The sequence below is a fragment of the Nanorana parkeri genome, unplaced genomic scaffold, assembly GCF_000935625.1.
Source record: "Nanorana parkeri isolate BGI_ZX_2015 unplaced genomic scaffold, ASM93562v1 scaffold94, whole genome shotgun sequence".
NCBI lineage: Eukaryota > Metazoa > Chordata > Amphibia > Anura > Dicroglossidae > Nanorana > Nanorana parkeri.
The window spans coordinates 1,157,948-1,174,533 of record NW_017306362.1 but is presented as its reverse complement, the minus strand read 5'-3'; the positions used below and the strand labels follow the sequence as shown (position 1 = coordinate 1,174,533).

The window sequence follows — 16,586 nt, the reverse complement described above, 5'->3', positions numbered from 1 at the left end:
GGGAGGTCTCCGCGCCTGCCCGAGACAATGTGGCAGAGCAGAATTTTAATAATTCCACTTGACAAAGGCCTTGTCATATTCCTCCGGCGTCTCCCTCAGAATACAGATTTGGAAATCGACAAGGTGCTGCGTCTCATTGTGTTTTACGGTAACTTGCACTCCTCGAGCCCCTTTTAATATGGTGAAGAACTATGTGCGAAGTATGGTAATCCATAGCAACCAATCAAATGTCTTCTGTCGCTAATCCGGCTGATGTATGCTGAAGTATTATTGGTCACTGTGGACGTCATACTTGCGGATTCCGCGGCCTGATCAAATATCGTCCGTTCTCACACGGAACCCGTTTAAAGTAAACCTGTCACTGGAAAAATATGGAGTATGTAAATAGTCACCTGCACATGAAGGGGCAACATGTTGAGATGCCTTTGTTCAGATGCTAAACATACGGTACATGGTGGATAGTGCTGCTCACTAGTGCCACCATGTATGTTTAGCGTCTGAATAAAGGTATCTCAACAATTTGGACCTTGATGTGCGGGTGACTATTTACATACTTGCAGTGCCACCCGCAGGTCATATCACCACCCACCTTATTGTTTTGGGATTCCGGTCTGGAGTGCGGTGGGATATACGCTATTCTGGAAAAATATGGAGGTCGCCATTGCTGATCTCCTTCTGAAAATGCCAGGCTGGCTGCTGTCCTCCACTATCCAAATCATAGCTCAATGGCAGACTGACCTCTCCTGCTCTCTGCCCATCCCTAAGCAATATTTTTTTTTAATTAGTTACCTTTTTTAAAGTCTTCAGGGTTGTGACACAATACCTCAGGGACCTTTCCCTCAATGATGAAGGAAGTAATGGTTCCTGTACCACTCTCTGCACCATCACAGTCAGTGCAGATGCCCAGCATGCAATCTCTCCTTGGTGTTTTGGGCTGAATGATGTTTGAGACTGAGGACATCTAGTGGAGAAAAGAGAGTACTGCAGGGGGCAGCTCCCGAGCCTTGCAGCTTTAACCCGTGCAGGGGGGGACATATTTAAAAAAAAAAAAAAAAAGCCCGGAGTTGGGTTTCAATAAGTTCACTGACCTGGATCAGAAAATTCTTATTTGCTTACATTGCTCTGGGTCTGTGATTCAAAGTACAGAATTCAGAGGGTCAGGATGACAGTCAGGCAGCTAGCATTTTTAGAAGGACAGCTTAGTAGTGACAGCGTATGATCATCTCATGACAGGGTTCTGTTAAAGGTAAATTCCAATCTCATGTGAAATATCTACTTTTAAGGGAAACCTCTGCTGGGAGAAATATGGAAGCCACCATTGCTGATGTCCTTCTGAAAATGCTAGTTGCCTGGCTGTTTGTGGCTTTAGTACTTCTCAGTCACTAAGCCATGATAAGCATGCAGCCAGTGAATTGAGATAAATGTGCATCCTTGTTCCACGTCAGTGGCTCAGATACGTATTGAAGTCCTTGGATCAGTAACCAGGCAACAAGGAGAGTTCAGGGATACAAGGCTATGTGTTTTATGGGCCCTGTTTTCCTTTAAACTAGGAGCGGGCAAACTCCGGCCCTGCAGCTGTGGTGGAACTACAAGTCTCATTGCAAGATTCTCACAGCCGCAGGCTTGACTTCCAGGGACAGATGCATGATGGGATTTGTAGTTTCACCACAGCTGGAGGGCCACATGTACATTAAACTGACCCTATCTTAAGTCTAAGGCCAGGTTCAAACCTGGACGATTCGTGACCGCGAGGTAGTCATGCACGAAGCCATGGGGATGGCCGCACGGTCACGGAAACGCCCACCACCGCTAATCGTGCTGGCGGTGCCATTATTTTCTAATGGCGCCCCAGTCACGCCGGGCAGATTGCGTAATTGTGCACGATCACGGTTAAAAAAACATGCGTCGCGTGTCGGAATGCATGTACCTTTTTTCACCAATTGCTGTGCGGGTGTAACCCCATTGAAATCAATGGGGTCGCGTGGCAACCGCTGTGTGCAAACCCAAGTCTGCACCAGCCCTTAAGGTGTTTCTTCATGCGGTTGAGGCTATGTTCACACCATGTCTGGACCAGATCTGGAGCAGGTCTGCAAATGCAGTGCAGTGCGTTTTGCCGTCTTTTTACAGCGATTTTACGGCTTTTTTAAATTTTAGCTTAAAATGGTCTTTCAGTGCGTTTGTCTTCCAGTGCGTTTGTATGCGTTTTTATGTGTTTCCATGTGTTCCAGTGCATGCCAGACCAGACAAAATAAGACAAGCAGTTTTTTTTTTTGGTCTGGACCGGAACGCACTGTGCTGGGGGGAATGGAGCCCAAAAATACCATAGGGATACATTGGGATGCTTTTTTGGTCCAGGAACAAACTGTTCTGGACATGATCCGGATATGGTGAGAACAAGCCCCGGGTGCAGCTGCTGGTGTGAACAAGCCCCGGGTGCAGCTGCTGGTGTGAACAAGCCCCGGGTGCAGCTCCTGGTGTGAACCAGCGCCGGCTCGGGTGCAGCTGCTGGTGTGAACAAGCCCCGGGTGCAGCTGCTGGTGTGAACAAGCCCTAAGGGCTCATTCACACTGGAATTGCCGGCGCGTACAGCTCCGTGCTGCGTGCACGGCCGTATCGGCAGCTCCCGGGAAGGACAGGTGCTGCGTGTTATGAGTATGCAGCCCCTCTCCTTCTCTATGTGACTATGCGGCCGTACGCCGCCCTACGCTCACCCACACTGCACGTCCGTGCGGGTGAGTGTATTGGTACGCTGAGAGGATGGATTCTGTCTGCGTCCGGGCCGGGACGCCCACACCCGTACGGACCTGCACTTGAGGTGAGCGTAGTGGGGCGTATGGCCGCGTAGTCCCATAGAGAAGGACGGGCTCTACGTGCTGGCCGATTCCAGTGTGAATGAGCCCTAACTGTTAGAAGTTTGTTGGTTCGAGAAAAAAATCCTTTGTTTTTTTATTTTTTTCCCACCACTAAAGTCAAAATCGATTGTCTATTTGACCCCATTAACTATAAGAAAATAGAGCAAATGTTCTAAAAACACATTTTTCTGGGTAATGAAAATGTTCTGGTGTATGGCCAGTTTAATGCTTCCCGGCTCCATCCAAAACAAGACAAGGTTTTGGGTGCTCATACAGTTTACAATCTGCTGCGAAATGTGCAGTTTTGTGATGTGAGATGTGGTGCGATATTTTCCAGAACTCTAACTGTTGAATTTCTAACACAAAAGTGATAATCCCGCACTGAACTATTGCAGAGTTTGAAGTTGGCAAGAGATCTGGAACCAAAATCTGTTTTACGCACATGGAGGAAATGTTAATTAGCTGGGAATTGTTCACCGGTTTATTCTCAGCTGAATTATTATTCTGACACAAAGAAGTTGTGAGTAATTGGGAAAATGTTATGTCTTCAGTTCAATTGTATTTCATTTTTTTATATTTATTTGATCTGTTTGTAAGCGGATTACTATTCTTTTTTTTAAACTATTAACAAACACGCTCACTCATTGTTTTTCTTAAAGGAGAATTATGAGGTAAGTGCTTTTCACTCATCCTCATAGTTCTAGCCGACCTGTGACATAAGACTGTCACAGGTCGGCTCAGTAGATCAGGAGGTGAGTGAAGACATACCGGCGTTCGCTCACTTCTCGATCCTGTGCTGTCAGAGAGCCGTGACAGGGGAGGGGCTGGATTCCCCCCTCCCCGCTCCGATCCTCCAGCGCTGACTGGCGGAACGGATGGGGGAGGGTACAGCTGGCTCTGCCTCTAAATAGGCAGAGCCAGCTGTCACTCACGCAGCTGGGCGGATCCAGACATCATTTTCAGCGTTTCAGCTGCGTCGTCTCAGTATACCGCGAGCTGTAGCTCGCAGTATACTGAGCTTAGGGTGACGGGAGGACGCTAGTTTGTGTCCTCCCGTTACCCTTAGGCGAACTATGGGGGAAAGCCCTAACCCCATAGTTCTCCTTTGAATAAACATTTTGGCTCATTCACATCACACAACACATAATGCATAGCAGTGCTTTTTTTTTTTTTTTTTTAACTGCTATGTAATTTTATGCACTTCAGAGGATTGCTTTGCACTTCGTCAAAAGCTGCTGCACAAAAATGCAAAAAAGATTTTCCTTATACTGCACACCGTTGCAGCACATTGGTGTGCACTGAAGCCACAGGACATGAGGAAAATCACCTTGTTCTTGCATCAAGACTGGTTGGGCAACACTGTCCAATGCTACTTGTGTGAACGAACCTTTAAGAGAGAACAAAGGCCCAACTGTTTTTGGCGTTAGATCTCTTTTGGGTCACAGGAGGACTAACGTCCTCCTGTGACCCAAAGTCAGCATATAGCGGGCTACTGCCAGCTATATGCTGACACTGCAGAGCCGCGCGGCACCCAGGAAGGATCCTGACAATATTTTCAGGATCCACCCCACTGCCTGATTGACCGGTGGCTGTGCCCATCCCCTCCAATGAACACTGGAGGAACGGAGAGGGGATGGGGTAATATTTACGGGCAGCAACTGACAGTCACCGCACTCTGCAGGGAGAATATCGGGAGCTGAGTAATCGGGGGTTTGTGATTTCCCAGTTCTCGATATATGGAGCTGACATGTCTATATGTCGGCTCTATAGACACTGTAGACTGACACTGCAGCTGACGGTTGCAGTGTCATACATCGGTTCTCACTATGGGGGTGAGGACATTTCCCCCTTATCGTTCTCCTTTAATAGATGACGTATGATTTCCAACAACACCATGGGCCATTAGTTTGGCTGCATTCGTTTTCTTTTTTCTATTGCAGATCACCAGTCCTTAGATATACTGGCTGCATTAGTTTTCTTTTTTCTATTGCAGATCACCAGTCCTTGGATGTGCTGGCTGCATTAGTTTTCTTCTTTCCTAGATTTCTACCTGCTGATCTGGCCAGTAACACACTTCCTTTACTAGGGTACACAAAGATACACAAACTAACTACAACCAATACCTTTCTTGCTTCTGTTTTTGTTTATGTTTCAAAACATTGAATGAAGGCAATGGTACTCGCATGTCATCCAACACATCATGTCGATTTCTCCACTTTAATTTCAGGTTGGATAAACACAGAGACTTCCAGTCAAGCATGTTTCAGACCTGTTTTAAATGACATAGGATTTTAATTTTTTGTCCATTTAGTCTTGAGATTTACACAGCTCTGCCACACAGCACATTCCTTCCAGGGCAGCAGACCTGATTTTTCTCTGCTTTAGTTCTGTAACACTTACAGGACCCCTCCCCAGCCTGAGACTGGACAGCGAAAGGAGAAGCAGCAGACTGATGAGCTTGTCTCTCTGTGGCTCTACTATCAACATTCTCCTTGTACTGCAGCACATCTGATTGGCTCCTTCTACTACTATTTGTTTTTTTCTTTTTTTTCTTTTATGGAAGCAGTGTTAGTGGTAATAATAACAGTAGCAATAACAATAATGATAACTAATAATAACAGCTTAGTAGAAATAATAATAATAATAATAATAATAATATCAGGCATAGTAGTAGCCTTACTAGCAATGGTAGTAGTAATAATAGTAGTAGTTATATCAGTAATAATAATAATACTATCAGTAATAAAGGACGTAGTAGGCATAGTAATAATGCTAGTAATAGCAGTAATAATAATAATAATATTAGTAGTGGTCGTAGTAGCAGTTATAGTATTAAAAATAGTAGTAGCAGTAGTAAAAATAATAATAATATTAATAAGAATAATACTGGTAGCAGTAGTATTTCTAATACTAGTAAGTAATAATAGCAGTAGTAATAGTAGTTATATTAGTAGTATTACTAGCAGTAATAATGGAAGAAGTAGCCATAGTAATAATAATAGTAACAGTAGTAATAATAATAATAGTGGTGGTAGTAGCAGTAATAGTATTAAAAAGAGTAGTAGCAGTAGTAAAGATAATAATACTAATTATATTGATAAGAAAAATACTGGTAGCGGCAGTAGTAGTTCTAATATTGGTAAGTAGTAATAATAGTAGTTTCGATAATAATAGTAGTAGTAATAATAATAATATTAGTCATAATAGTAGCAGAAGTAGTAATACTAGTAGTAATAACAGTAGTAGTTATATCAGTAATAATATTAATACTAGCAGCAATAATGGAAGTAGTAGTCATAGCAATACTACTAGTGATAGTGGTAATAATAATACTATTAGTAGTGGTGGTAGTAGCAGTAATAGTATTAAAAATAGTAGTAGCAGTAGTAAACATAATAGTAGCAGTAGTAACAATAATAATAATAAAATTAATAATAAATACAGTGCCACTTTAATTAACCAGAGCCCCAGTCCACCATTATTTAGTACCCATAACCCAAAGGGAGAAGAACACCCAGTTAAGATCTCCTGCGCTAAAGTGCTATTTGCGTCCAAAATGGCTCCACATGAGCACTAAGGCACCTAAACTGGATTGATGTATGTTGGGGGCGGGACGGAGCTGTGAGTCAAAGTGAAAGTTGAAGATTCTTGGAAACGTCGGTAAATTTCCCAGACACACTGACAACGCTCCGAAGAGTTGCAAAGGTTCCAGAAGATGTCTTGTGGTATTAATTACTTTATATTTGACGGCATCATTTTTTATTGTTCCATGTTGAAGCGATATGTGCTGCGTGTAGGTCACGACGTGGGTGTAGAAAGAAAAAGTCTGTGTTTTCACAGATGTGTCAGGTATTGTCGCTGTGTGTGTTGTAAAGGAAGGAAGGAATATTTTGTGGTAAATGTAACAGTTAGACTGAACTGAAGCTTTACCAGACCATGCGGGTTCAGTAAGAGGCAGTCTCGCAGCCTAGAGGGCGACTAGCTCAATGCTGGGCGTGCTGGTGCTCACTCAAGGTTAAAAGTCTCATTTTCTGTCATTTTATTTAGGCGGGTGAGTAGACTTTTTAGTCTTCCCTTTTATTAAAGCATATGTACAGCTAAAAAGAAAAATGGAATATTGTAATATAATGTGAGGTTGCATTGTCATATCATGTTATATTACATAATGCTATATTATGTTATATAACAGCTTACCAGTCCTTAGATGTTAAGGCTGAATTGGTTTTATTTCACATGTTAGCCCCGCAACTAGCACACTTCCTGTTCTCGGGTGACAACGCTCACTTACTCCACTGTATCTACGAAGGAGTAATGTTGTCAGCCATGTTCCTTTCCTAATTTGGACTACAAACCTATTCTCCTCTTTTCACTACACAAGCTTTGTAGTTTACTGAAGATAGTTTGAAAGGAAGATAACATTGTTTGGGCTTTCACTTCAGTATATAGGAAATGATAAGGACACTGGATTTCCTGCAAGGATATTTTCAAACTTGCTAAAAAATTTTCCCAGCCTTTTTTGGTTTGTTGTAGTTATTGGTTTTGGTTCTTTTTGTATTTATGTTATATTTGTTGTTGTGTGTGTATGTGTATATATAATATATATATTCTTTTTCTAATTGTCGGGCTGATGCAAAATCCCTGGTGGACATGCTGGGTGCTGGTCACATCCCGATGACCCGGTGTGCCCTCATTGCACATGGCTTACCAATGGATGGGCACTGCCTGCTGCAGATAGATTCAACTGCAGAATGTGATTTAATATTTTAATTGAATTTGGCGTTTGACCTCTGTGTGTGTGTGTATATAGCACACATAGGGGTGGGTGTCTTTGGTCATCCTGGGTTTTGCTGTGCTGCTTGCATCAGAAGACCGGTACACTGCAGTTCATTAAATGTTTGTTCTTAGGTTTAGATATACTTTAAAGGAGAACTATGGGGTTAGGGCTTTTCCCCATAGTTCTCCTTAGGGTAATGGGAGGACACACTAGCGGCCTCCCATCACCCAAGGCTCAGTATACCTCGTTAACTATGAGGTGAGTGAAAAGCACTCGCCTCATAGTTCTCCTTTAAGCAATAAGATTCCATTAGAGAAATGTGTGAATCTTGGGTGAAAGTTGTATTAAAAGAATTGATAATATCATTCATTTGGGGCCCATTCAGTTCTGTCCAGTGCAGCATGTTGCGTCAATGTTGCATGAGTTACAGTGTTATGGTGCCATTCATTGGCAGCCCAGCGCACCTCTGGCACACATACATTGCAGCGTACCACAACACATGCTAATTCACTCCTGTCCGTCAGAAAATGTATGCATGTCTGCCAATTGGTGCATTTTTTTCTGCCCGTTTTGATGCATTGGCAGCCCATTTATGTGAATAGGCTCCCTAATGTACCGCATATTGATGCATGAAAAAAAATGCCGATACGGCAACGCACTGGAACGCTTAGGTCAGAATGGGCCCTTTTAGGGTTTATATATACTTTACGGAGGCACTCAGCAATGGCCCATGCGGCCTTGGTCTCTGTACAGCAGGGGTGGGCAAAACTCCGGCCTTCCAGCTGTGCTTTAACTATTTATCCCAACATGCCTCTGCCTCTGGGAGTCTTGCCTGTAACTGTCATTCTTGCAATGCCTGATGGTACTTGTAGTTCCACAACAGCTGGAGGGTCGGAGTCGCCCATGTTGAAAATAAAACTTTTTATGTGTAATGAGGAGAATTTATCAAAGCCGGAGCCAAGCCAGTATCTGGAGCGGTTGCCAATGGCAACCAATCAGCTTCAATCTTTCATTTTCAAAGCTAAGCTGAAGAGGAAAGCTGATTGGTTGCCATGGGCTCCAGTTTTGATAAATTACCCCCAGTGAATTTTGGTAGATAGGCCTCTGAATTATCAAAGGCTTTCATTAAATTTGTATTTTTTCTCTGGAGGCCCCATTCACCTGTCATCCTGATCCGTCTCTATATTCTGCTCTATCCTCTGGTGATCTGTGGACAGGGGGCGGGGGGGCATTGACATGGCAGACGGCCTCTCTTTTGTGACTTGACATCTGCTCCTGGGATCTGCCTGTCGTGAAGTAAACATCATACGGAGGTGCGAGGCTCGGTGCTCGTCCAAAATGTGTATTTCCGACAATGTTGTCGTCTCTGCCTTGTAAAAGCTGGTCGGAAAACGTCGCAAATTTGGGCTTATTTATAAACTTTAAAACGCGCGGACCGAGAACCGTTTTTTTTTGTGCTGTACTAATAATGCATTAGTTTGTTAATTAACACAGAATACCACAAATGACTCAACAGTGCCATGAAATAAAAAATTGCGCAACCCTCGCAAAAATATACAAAAATGTAAAGTTGAAGATTTTTGCACATTTTACTTTTTGTTCTTGTACAAAGAGGTGATTGACGAAGACCTACAGCAACCAATTAGAATCGGCTTTGCTAGCTTGAGAGCACTAGACTGCTGATGGCTAGCCTCTGATTGGTTGCTAAGGTTTTACTAGGCCGGATCACTGTTTGTATGCCGGACCTTACTCTCTGTACAGTTAGATATCCCTACGGGGCTGAACGAGAGAGATCGCTTGATTCCCCACATCCACGCTAACCAGCATGGATGATGGAATCTCTCCTGCTGGCGCCTGTGGCTGTGTGAACAGCGACTGAATGTGATTGGCTGCATCCACTGCTAGGCTGACAAAAGGCACCCGGTCCTTTGATTTTGTAATTGAAGTTTGTTGAGCCGGGTGGCGCCCACATGGTCACATGTGGCCCGAATTTTGTCTGATTCAGCAGCAGTTGCCTGAAATTCAAGTCAGATACGACTAGCATTAGGGTCAGGTCAGAATAATGATCCTTTTTGCTGGTGGCAAATCACAAACAAAGGAAACCATAGGGGCTCATTCATGCCGGAGCGTTGCGCTACACGATATGGCACAACGCACCAACGCTAAGCGCTTTGTGCAGTCAGTTGTGATTAGTGCAATGCTGCGGGGTGAATAAATCACTTGCTTCTACACGACTGCTCCCCGGCTATAATGCAGCATCATTTTGCTCGACGACTAGGGCTCATGTTGACGAGCGTTCTTTTCAAACTGCGTCTGCTATTCAAATACAAATTTGACTTTTGACAAGAGTAGTCTGCGTTTGACCTGCTTTGCCTGCAGTTCAACCGCAGGACTTTCTTTGTGTCCAGAGTACGCAAACACAACGCAAGGCAGATGTGCATATTTAGCTCTCAACCAAACTTTCAAGTGCTCAAATGGCTGGTGTCGTAGCTGAGCAGCACCATGGCAACTGCAATCCATATAGAGGCCAAGATGGAGCCTTCCTTGCCTGCAGTTTCACTTTAACCAAGTTCTGGATAGCAGTTAAAAATTGAATGTGGTTCTAATCCTTCCCCAGTAAAACAAAGAAAGGTATTTGGCTAGTAATACACTTTAAGGCTCTGCTCACATCCATGTAATGCGGGAGCAATGTTGCAATGTTAGGTGCGATGCGGTGCTATTATTTCTTAATGGCAACCCAAACCACCCCAAACGCCGTTGCATGTGCGTTGTCTCTCATGGTAACCTATTACCATGCAATGTGGTGCAAAAAGGTGTAGCTTTTGTTGTTCTAAGCCCTCGTTCACACCTGAACGTTTTGTAGCTCGTTCTACGCTCGACGAATGCTCTACAAAACGCTCAAACATGAAAATCCCATTGTTTTCAATGGATCTGGTTCACACCTTGGTGTATTTCAGCCCGTCCCTAACGCGCTACAAAATGGCCCACGCCTGAAAAGGTACATGTACTACTTTGGGCCGTTTTTGTTGCGTGTTTCCATTGGGATACAGCCAAGTAGCCCTTGGAAACGCGCGTTTGTTGGCGAAGTGCGGTTAAAAAAACGCGCGACAGGCGCGCATATGCAATACGCCTAGGTGTGAACCAGGCCTTAACCTCACTTCTTGCTGCCATTATGACCTAAGGGCTTGTTAACATTAGCAGCCGCTTTTAACCGCACCACTGATGGCGTGCGTGTGCCTTGACAGTGAAGATGCACAGTTTTTTTGTTTTTGTTAGAACTTTATTGAAATGTCAATAAAGTTCTATAGGCTCTGCATACTGCATGTTATACTTTGCTAAGCACACACCGCCGAAACGCAGTGGTGTGAATTGAGGCCACCCATAAAAAGGCAAATTAGTTTGTCTTGCTTTCGGGCTGCATTGGAAAAAACAGATGGCGTCGTGCAGAAATCACAATCGAGAGTGAAGTAACCAACACTCCAAGGATGTGAAATAATCAAATCAGATTTGTTATATTATGTTTTTTCGGTATACCGGTACCGAGTACCGATACCAGTGCTTCTGCAAGCATGGAGCCGGCTTCCCGGCCAATCGGGAAGCCGGGCGGCGTGTCATTACCCGCCACCAGGCTTCTTGATTGCCCGAGAAGCCGGTGTTCTATCGAAAGCTCGAGCTCTCCGACTGAACACATCACATCCGGTGACTGCCAATAGGAGATATACAGCAGATGGAACTAGTGCTCATGGGCAGAAAATCCTTGCCGAACTGTCTAACTATTGCCACTGCGACTGCGCGACTAGCGGCTGATCGGATTCTATAACCTAGTACAAACTTATATTTGTCCTGGGTCATAGAAGCCGATAGCCGCGCAGGCACAGTGGCAACTGTGGTTGTAGAAAGAATCATGTGGCCACGCAGGCGCTGTAACATAATATAACCTTTTGACTAGGTTATAGAATCCGATGAGGCAATAGACACTGCACCTGCGCGGCTATCGGCTCATCGGCTTCTATAACCTAGGACAAATTTAACTGTAGTAGGTTATAGAAGCTGATAGCCCTGCAGGCGCTGTGGCAATAGTTACACAGTTCGACAAGGATTTGCTGGGCATGCGCACTAGCACCATCTGCTGTAGATCTCCTACTGGCAGTCACCGGATGTGACGTCACCAGTTGGAGAGGTCGACAAGTTGGAAGTTTCGATAGAACACCGACTCGGTGCTGTTTGGCCGGCTCGATGCTTATTCAGGAAGCCGTGCAGAAAGTAATTACCCGCCACCCGGCTTCCTGATTGGCCAGGAAGCTGTGTTCCATTGTTCCCTCATGGCACTGTCGGTCAGAGGAAATGTCCGGTATTGGGGTTAAGAATTCGCCCAAATACTCTGTATTGGTGCATCGCTAATATTTATCATGCCACATAGAAATAATCTAATGTTTTAGGACCATGCAGGGTCCTTTCCTCAGCGTATCTCCTCGTCACTTCGGGCTCACACCGCGATCCTAACACTCCGGGTCCTAATTTAGGTGGCCGGAGACTGCCAGATGACCCCACTCGGAGCGCCGCCCCCCGGAGCAGCAGTGACGCGACGCTCGGCGAGGTAAGTAAGAAGAAGAAAAAAAAACCCTGCAGCGGCCAGTCAGGAGCAGGGGAGCAGGAGCCTGGTGCTCCTCCCACTGGACCAGTGCTGCCGCTAACTCCTCCCTGCTCTCTCCGGCACAGTCACACAGTGAGTGAGGGCAGATTTGGGGGGGAGATTTATTAAGCAATTATGTATTGTCTGCACTGTATTAGCAGTATATACTCTATATAGAGTATATACTGCTAATACAGTGCAGACAATACATTTACAATTATACTAACATGAATGGATTAAATGATCTGTATGTAGCCCTGTACTATGGATCATTTAACCCATTCATGTTAGCAGAGGATCATTGTAAATGTATTGTTGCAGGCACTCTATATGTACATGTACTATATACTACATATAGAATGCACTGAACAATACATTTACAATTATCCTCTGCTAATATGAATGGGTTAAATGATCCGTAGTACATGATATGTAGCCGTGTACCCCCTTTTCCACTTACAGAGCTAGGTTATTGTTTTTCTTTGAAATAAATATTCATGTAATTTTATTGGTATCTCTCTTCATTTTGTACATTTACCAGAAGCTGCCTCATTTCCCACCCTAGGCTTATACTCGAGTCAATATTTTTTCCCAGTTCTTTGTGGTAAAATTAGGTACCTCGGCTTATATTCGGGTCGGCTTATACTCGAGTATATACGGTAGTTAAAAAGGTGCATGCAATACTTTGAGTGTGATTTAGCTGCGGTTCAAATGAATGGGCTGCCTACCATAGTGAGCCACAGCGCACCCAATGTTGCATCGTAGAAGTGTGAATGAGCACTAAAGGAATTTTGCAAAAGGCTTCATGTTTTTTGTTTTTTTACCTGTAACTTTGTAATGATGATTTTATTTTACTGCCGCGCTGTGTTGAGCAGGTAAAACACAGTGTTCCATTACAGAAACCATAAATATCCCTTTATCTTTCAGGACACATGTAAGCAGACGCAGGATCTTGTGATGTGCATCTACCTCCGACGCACCAGCAAATCAAAATGAATCAGGTGGGTATGAGTTTGAAAGGGAACTGTGATGTACCTGACAGTTTGTATGTATATAGATTACCAGCAGCCTCACAGCACTGGAGATCTAAGCGGAGGACATTTAAAGGGTAAAAATCTCCTTTTTGAGGTTCTAATGTTACGCTTGGGTCTTGACATCTCCAGTGTGCTTGATTGCGAATATTCAAATTCATACCATGTGATGTTTTGTGTATGTTAATGGGCCACAGCGTAAAAAAACACAACCACCCTATAAAGGAAAGACTTATCACGTAGCTGTTCAGCTGGCCATGCCGCCGATGCCCTCTTTATTGAAAATCTACATTGGGTATAGAATCTCCAGCATCTGCTTTCGTTATTCGCCGGTACCGATACCGCTTCTGGTTGCATGGAGCCGGCTTCCCAGCAATCAGGAAGCCGGCCGGCGGGTAATGACATGCCGTCTGGCTTCCTGATTGCCCGGGAAGCCGGCTCCATGTTGTTTGGCCCGGCTCGATTGTGATTGGCCGGGAAACTGGCTTCCCAGCCAATCGGCATCAAGCCTGCTTTCCGGCCAATCAGGAAGCCGGGCGGTGAGTAATGACCCGCCTCCCGGCTTCCTGATTGGCAGGGGATGCCACCTCCATGCTGATTGGCTGGGAAGCCAGCTTTCTAGCCAAGCAGCAAGGTGCTAATTGTTCGGCCGGCTCCAGGCTGCTTGGCTGCTTTGCTAATTGGCCGGGAAGCCGGCTCCATGCTGATTGGCTGGGAAGCCAGTCAATACTTTGCCGCCTGGCTTCCTGATTGCTTGGGCAGCTGGCTCCATGTTCCCCAACAGCACTGCCTGTCAGAGGAAACCTTCCTCTGACCGGAAGTTTCGTTAGCGGGGAAGGTATCGGAGCAATACTCGGTATCGGCATACTAGTATCCGTATCGGTGCATCCCTAACCATGTTGAGTTAAGGTTGTAAGCTTACTTTTGAAGATGGCTATAGGATGTACTTCCTTAATGGACTGACACCATTTCACTCAGCCCTGTGAATATGCAATTTCTTGTGTCACAACTCAGACAGAGCTTACCTTTTGAACTACAACTCAACATCTGAACAATGTAACATGATCATTGCTTGCTGGAAGCAATGCATGATGGGATATGTAGTCTTGGAGACATTGAGATTGCATCACATCAACTAGCAGGGAAAGAGACACAAAGCACACTGGGAATCCAGGAAGTTGTTGGAAGTGATGGGCAGACGGAAGGCAGCACTCACTACATAAAAGGGATTTTTTTCAAGTAAGCTTTGATTGTATTATCAGACACATCTCCAGTATGTATTCCTATTACAGTGCTGATGTTATAACAGGAGAGGATATGCTGGGACTTTACAACTCCTTTAAGTCTTTTCTTTACAGGGTGGTCATGTTTACAAGTTTTTATTGTAGCGACAAAGTCAGACCTCCCAAAAACTGATGTCATGGAATTAAATCACCTTACATTCCCTCCCTGTTATATCTCTTAGGGAATCTATTGGTTAGATCTCTGTGCTGAGTTCACTGCTGAGATGCACCCATTATTAGGAGTTCATTGTATACTCCACCACACTCCTTACCGGTATACCCCCTTGTATTATATTTTCAGGAGTGCTCATGCTCCATATTTTTTTTTCTATTATGAAGAATGAAACCGAAGTAGCTGGAACACACAAAGGTGGGTGGAAACGCTCAAAACTCCCAAGTGGACAGGAACAGAGTCAGTAATTATGGCAGGTAGACTTCGCTGCTGGAGTAAACTGAGACATATAAGAAACCAGGTGCTGACTCAACCCACCAAGCTCCACCCATACCTAAAATAATATTTTTGGGTGTACCGTTGTTTTAAAAAAAAAAATCCTAAATGCACACAGTATAATTGGCTATTAGCCTCCCTGGCGGTAATTCCAAGTGTGGCTCGGGGTTAATTTTCAGTACCAAAAGCAGTAACCCCGAGCCAAACTCAGGATTACACTGTAGCGTCACTTACCTTGTCCCTACGAGCCCCGCTGTGTCCTCCGGCCGACGCCGGTATCTGTCTTCAGGGTTCCTTCCCTGCGAGCGACGGCGTCGCAGGGGGGCAGAACCGGCGGGAAATTCGAAAGTGAAAAGTGTTTTATAACTAGGTAGGCATCAATATCGAAATCAGTATCGGTGCTGATACTGGGCATTTTCACTGGTAAGAGTACTCGTGAAAATGCCTCGATGCTTTAAATTCTTAAACTGAAGTGGCTGCCTGAGGCCCTGCGCTTGCTGGGGAGCTCCCCGCAGCCTTCTCTCCTCCCTTGAGACCCTCCGCACCCCTCCCGAGACCCTCCGCACCCCTCCCGAGACCCTCAGGCCGGCACCCTGTAGAGTATGTAGAAACATATTCTGCATTGCTGTATAATGTATTGCTGGGATTTGTAGTCCTCTATAGCTGATGGTATTATAATAAAAGAAAAAACTGTCACACAACACTAAAAAAATGGTATCGGTAATTGCTGTCGACAAGTACTCGGTCTGGAAAAAATGGTGCGTTCCTATTTATAAGAATTCTTTTTGCCTTGCTGGGGATCTTCGCGGCAGCCTTCTCTCCACTCTTGAGACCCTCGGAACCCCTCCTGAGACCCTCTGCTGGAGGCATAAGGCCGCCACCCTGTAGAGTATGTAGAAACATATTCTGCATTGCTGTATAATGTATTGCTGGGATTTGTAGTCCTCTATAGCTGATGGTATTATAATAAAAGAAAAAGCTGTCACATAAAACAAAAAAAATGGCCGAAGCTACGGCCAGATCCTTCGGCAGCTTTGTGAATAGACCCCTATGTCTAAATTTTACAAAATGTAAAAAAAAAATTAAAGGGTTGAAAATGTATCGTCTGACCTGAGCCCAGGAATGTATTGTGAGTAATGTAGAAAGTACATCATAAAAATTCATTTTTCATGCGACTTGTCAGATAGATCACAATAGATCAGAGTTCTCTTCGCTCCGGGCATCTGTTCTTTGGCAGGTCTGCTACACAAGTCACAGAAGTTGTACTACTTTTGCAGGAACAGCTATTTTTTAATTAACACTATGCTGCAAAGATATGGAAACTGTCGAGATTTATTAGTTAAATTCGTGTCTTCTTTGTCTTCTCATTACCCACAAGAGAATTCTTGTAACCTGACAGAAAGTCCTGGTTGTTTAAAGGGGCCCTGTTTCTATCTTATGAGAATTTATTTATTTAATATTGGTATTTATATAGCGCTGATAATTTACACAGAGCTTTACATAATGCACATTCACATCAGTCCCTCCCTCCCTGGTGCTTTTTTTTATAAATATATATATATATA

At 44.3% G+C, this 16,586-nt stretch overlaps 1 protein-coding gene across 1 annotated transcript in view; it reads left to right on the top strand.

Annotated features, from left to right (window-relative positions):
• Positions 1-16,586, top strand: part of PRDM2 (PR/SET domain 2) — an 89,456-nt gene that overhangs the window by 4,328 nt on the left and 68,542 nt on the right. Inside the window, exon 2 of the mRNA XM_018552662.1 lies at positions 13,187-13,260. Within this exon, the coding sequence (XP_018408164.1) occupies positions 13,252-13,260 (9 nt within the window). The 5' untranslated portion in view covers positions 13,187-13,251. The remainder of the gene's footprint in view (positions 1-13,186; positions 13,261-16,586) is intronic.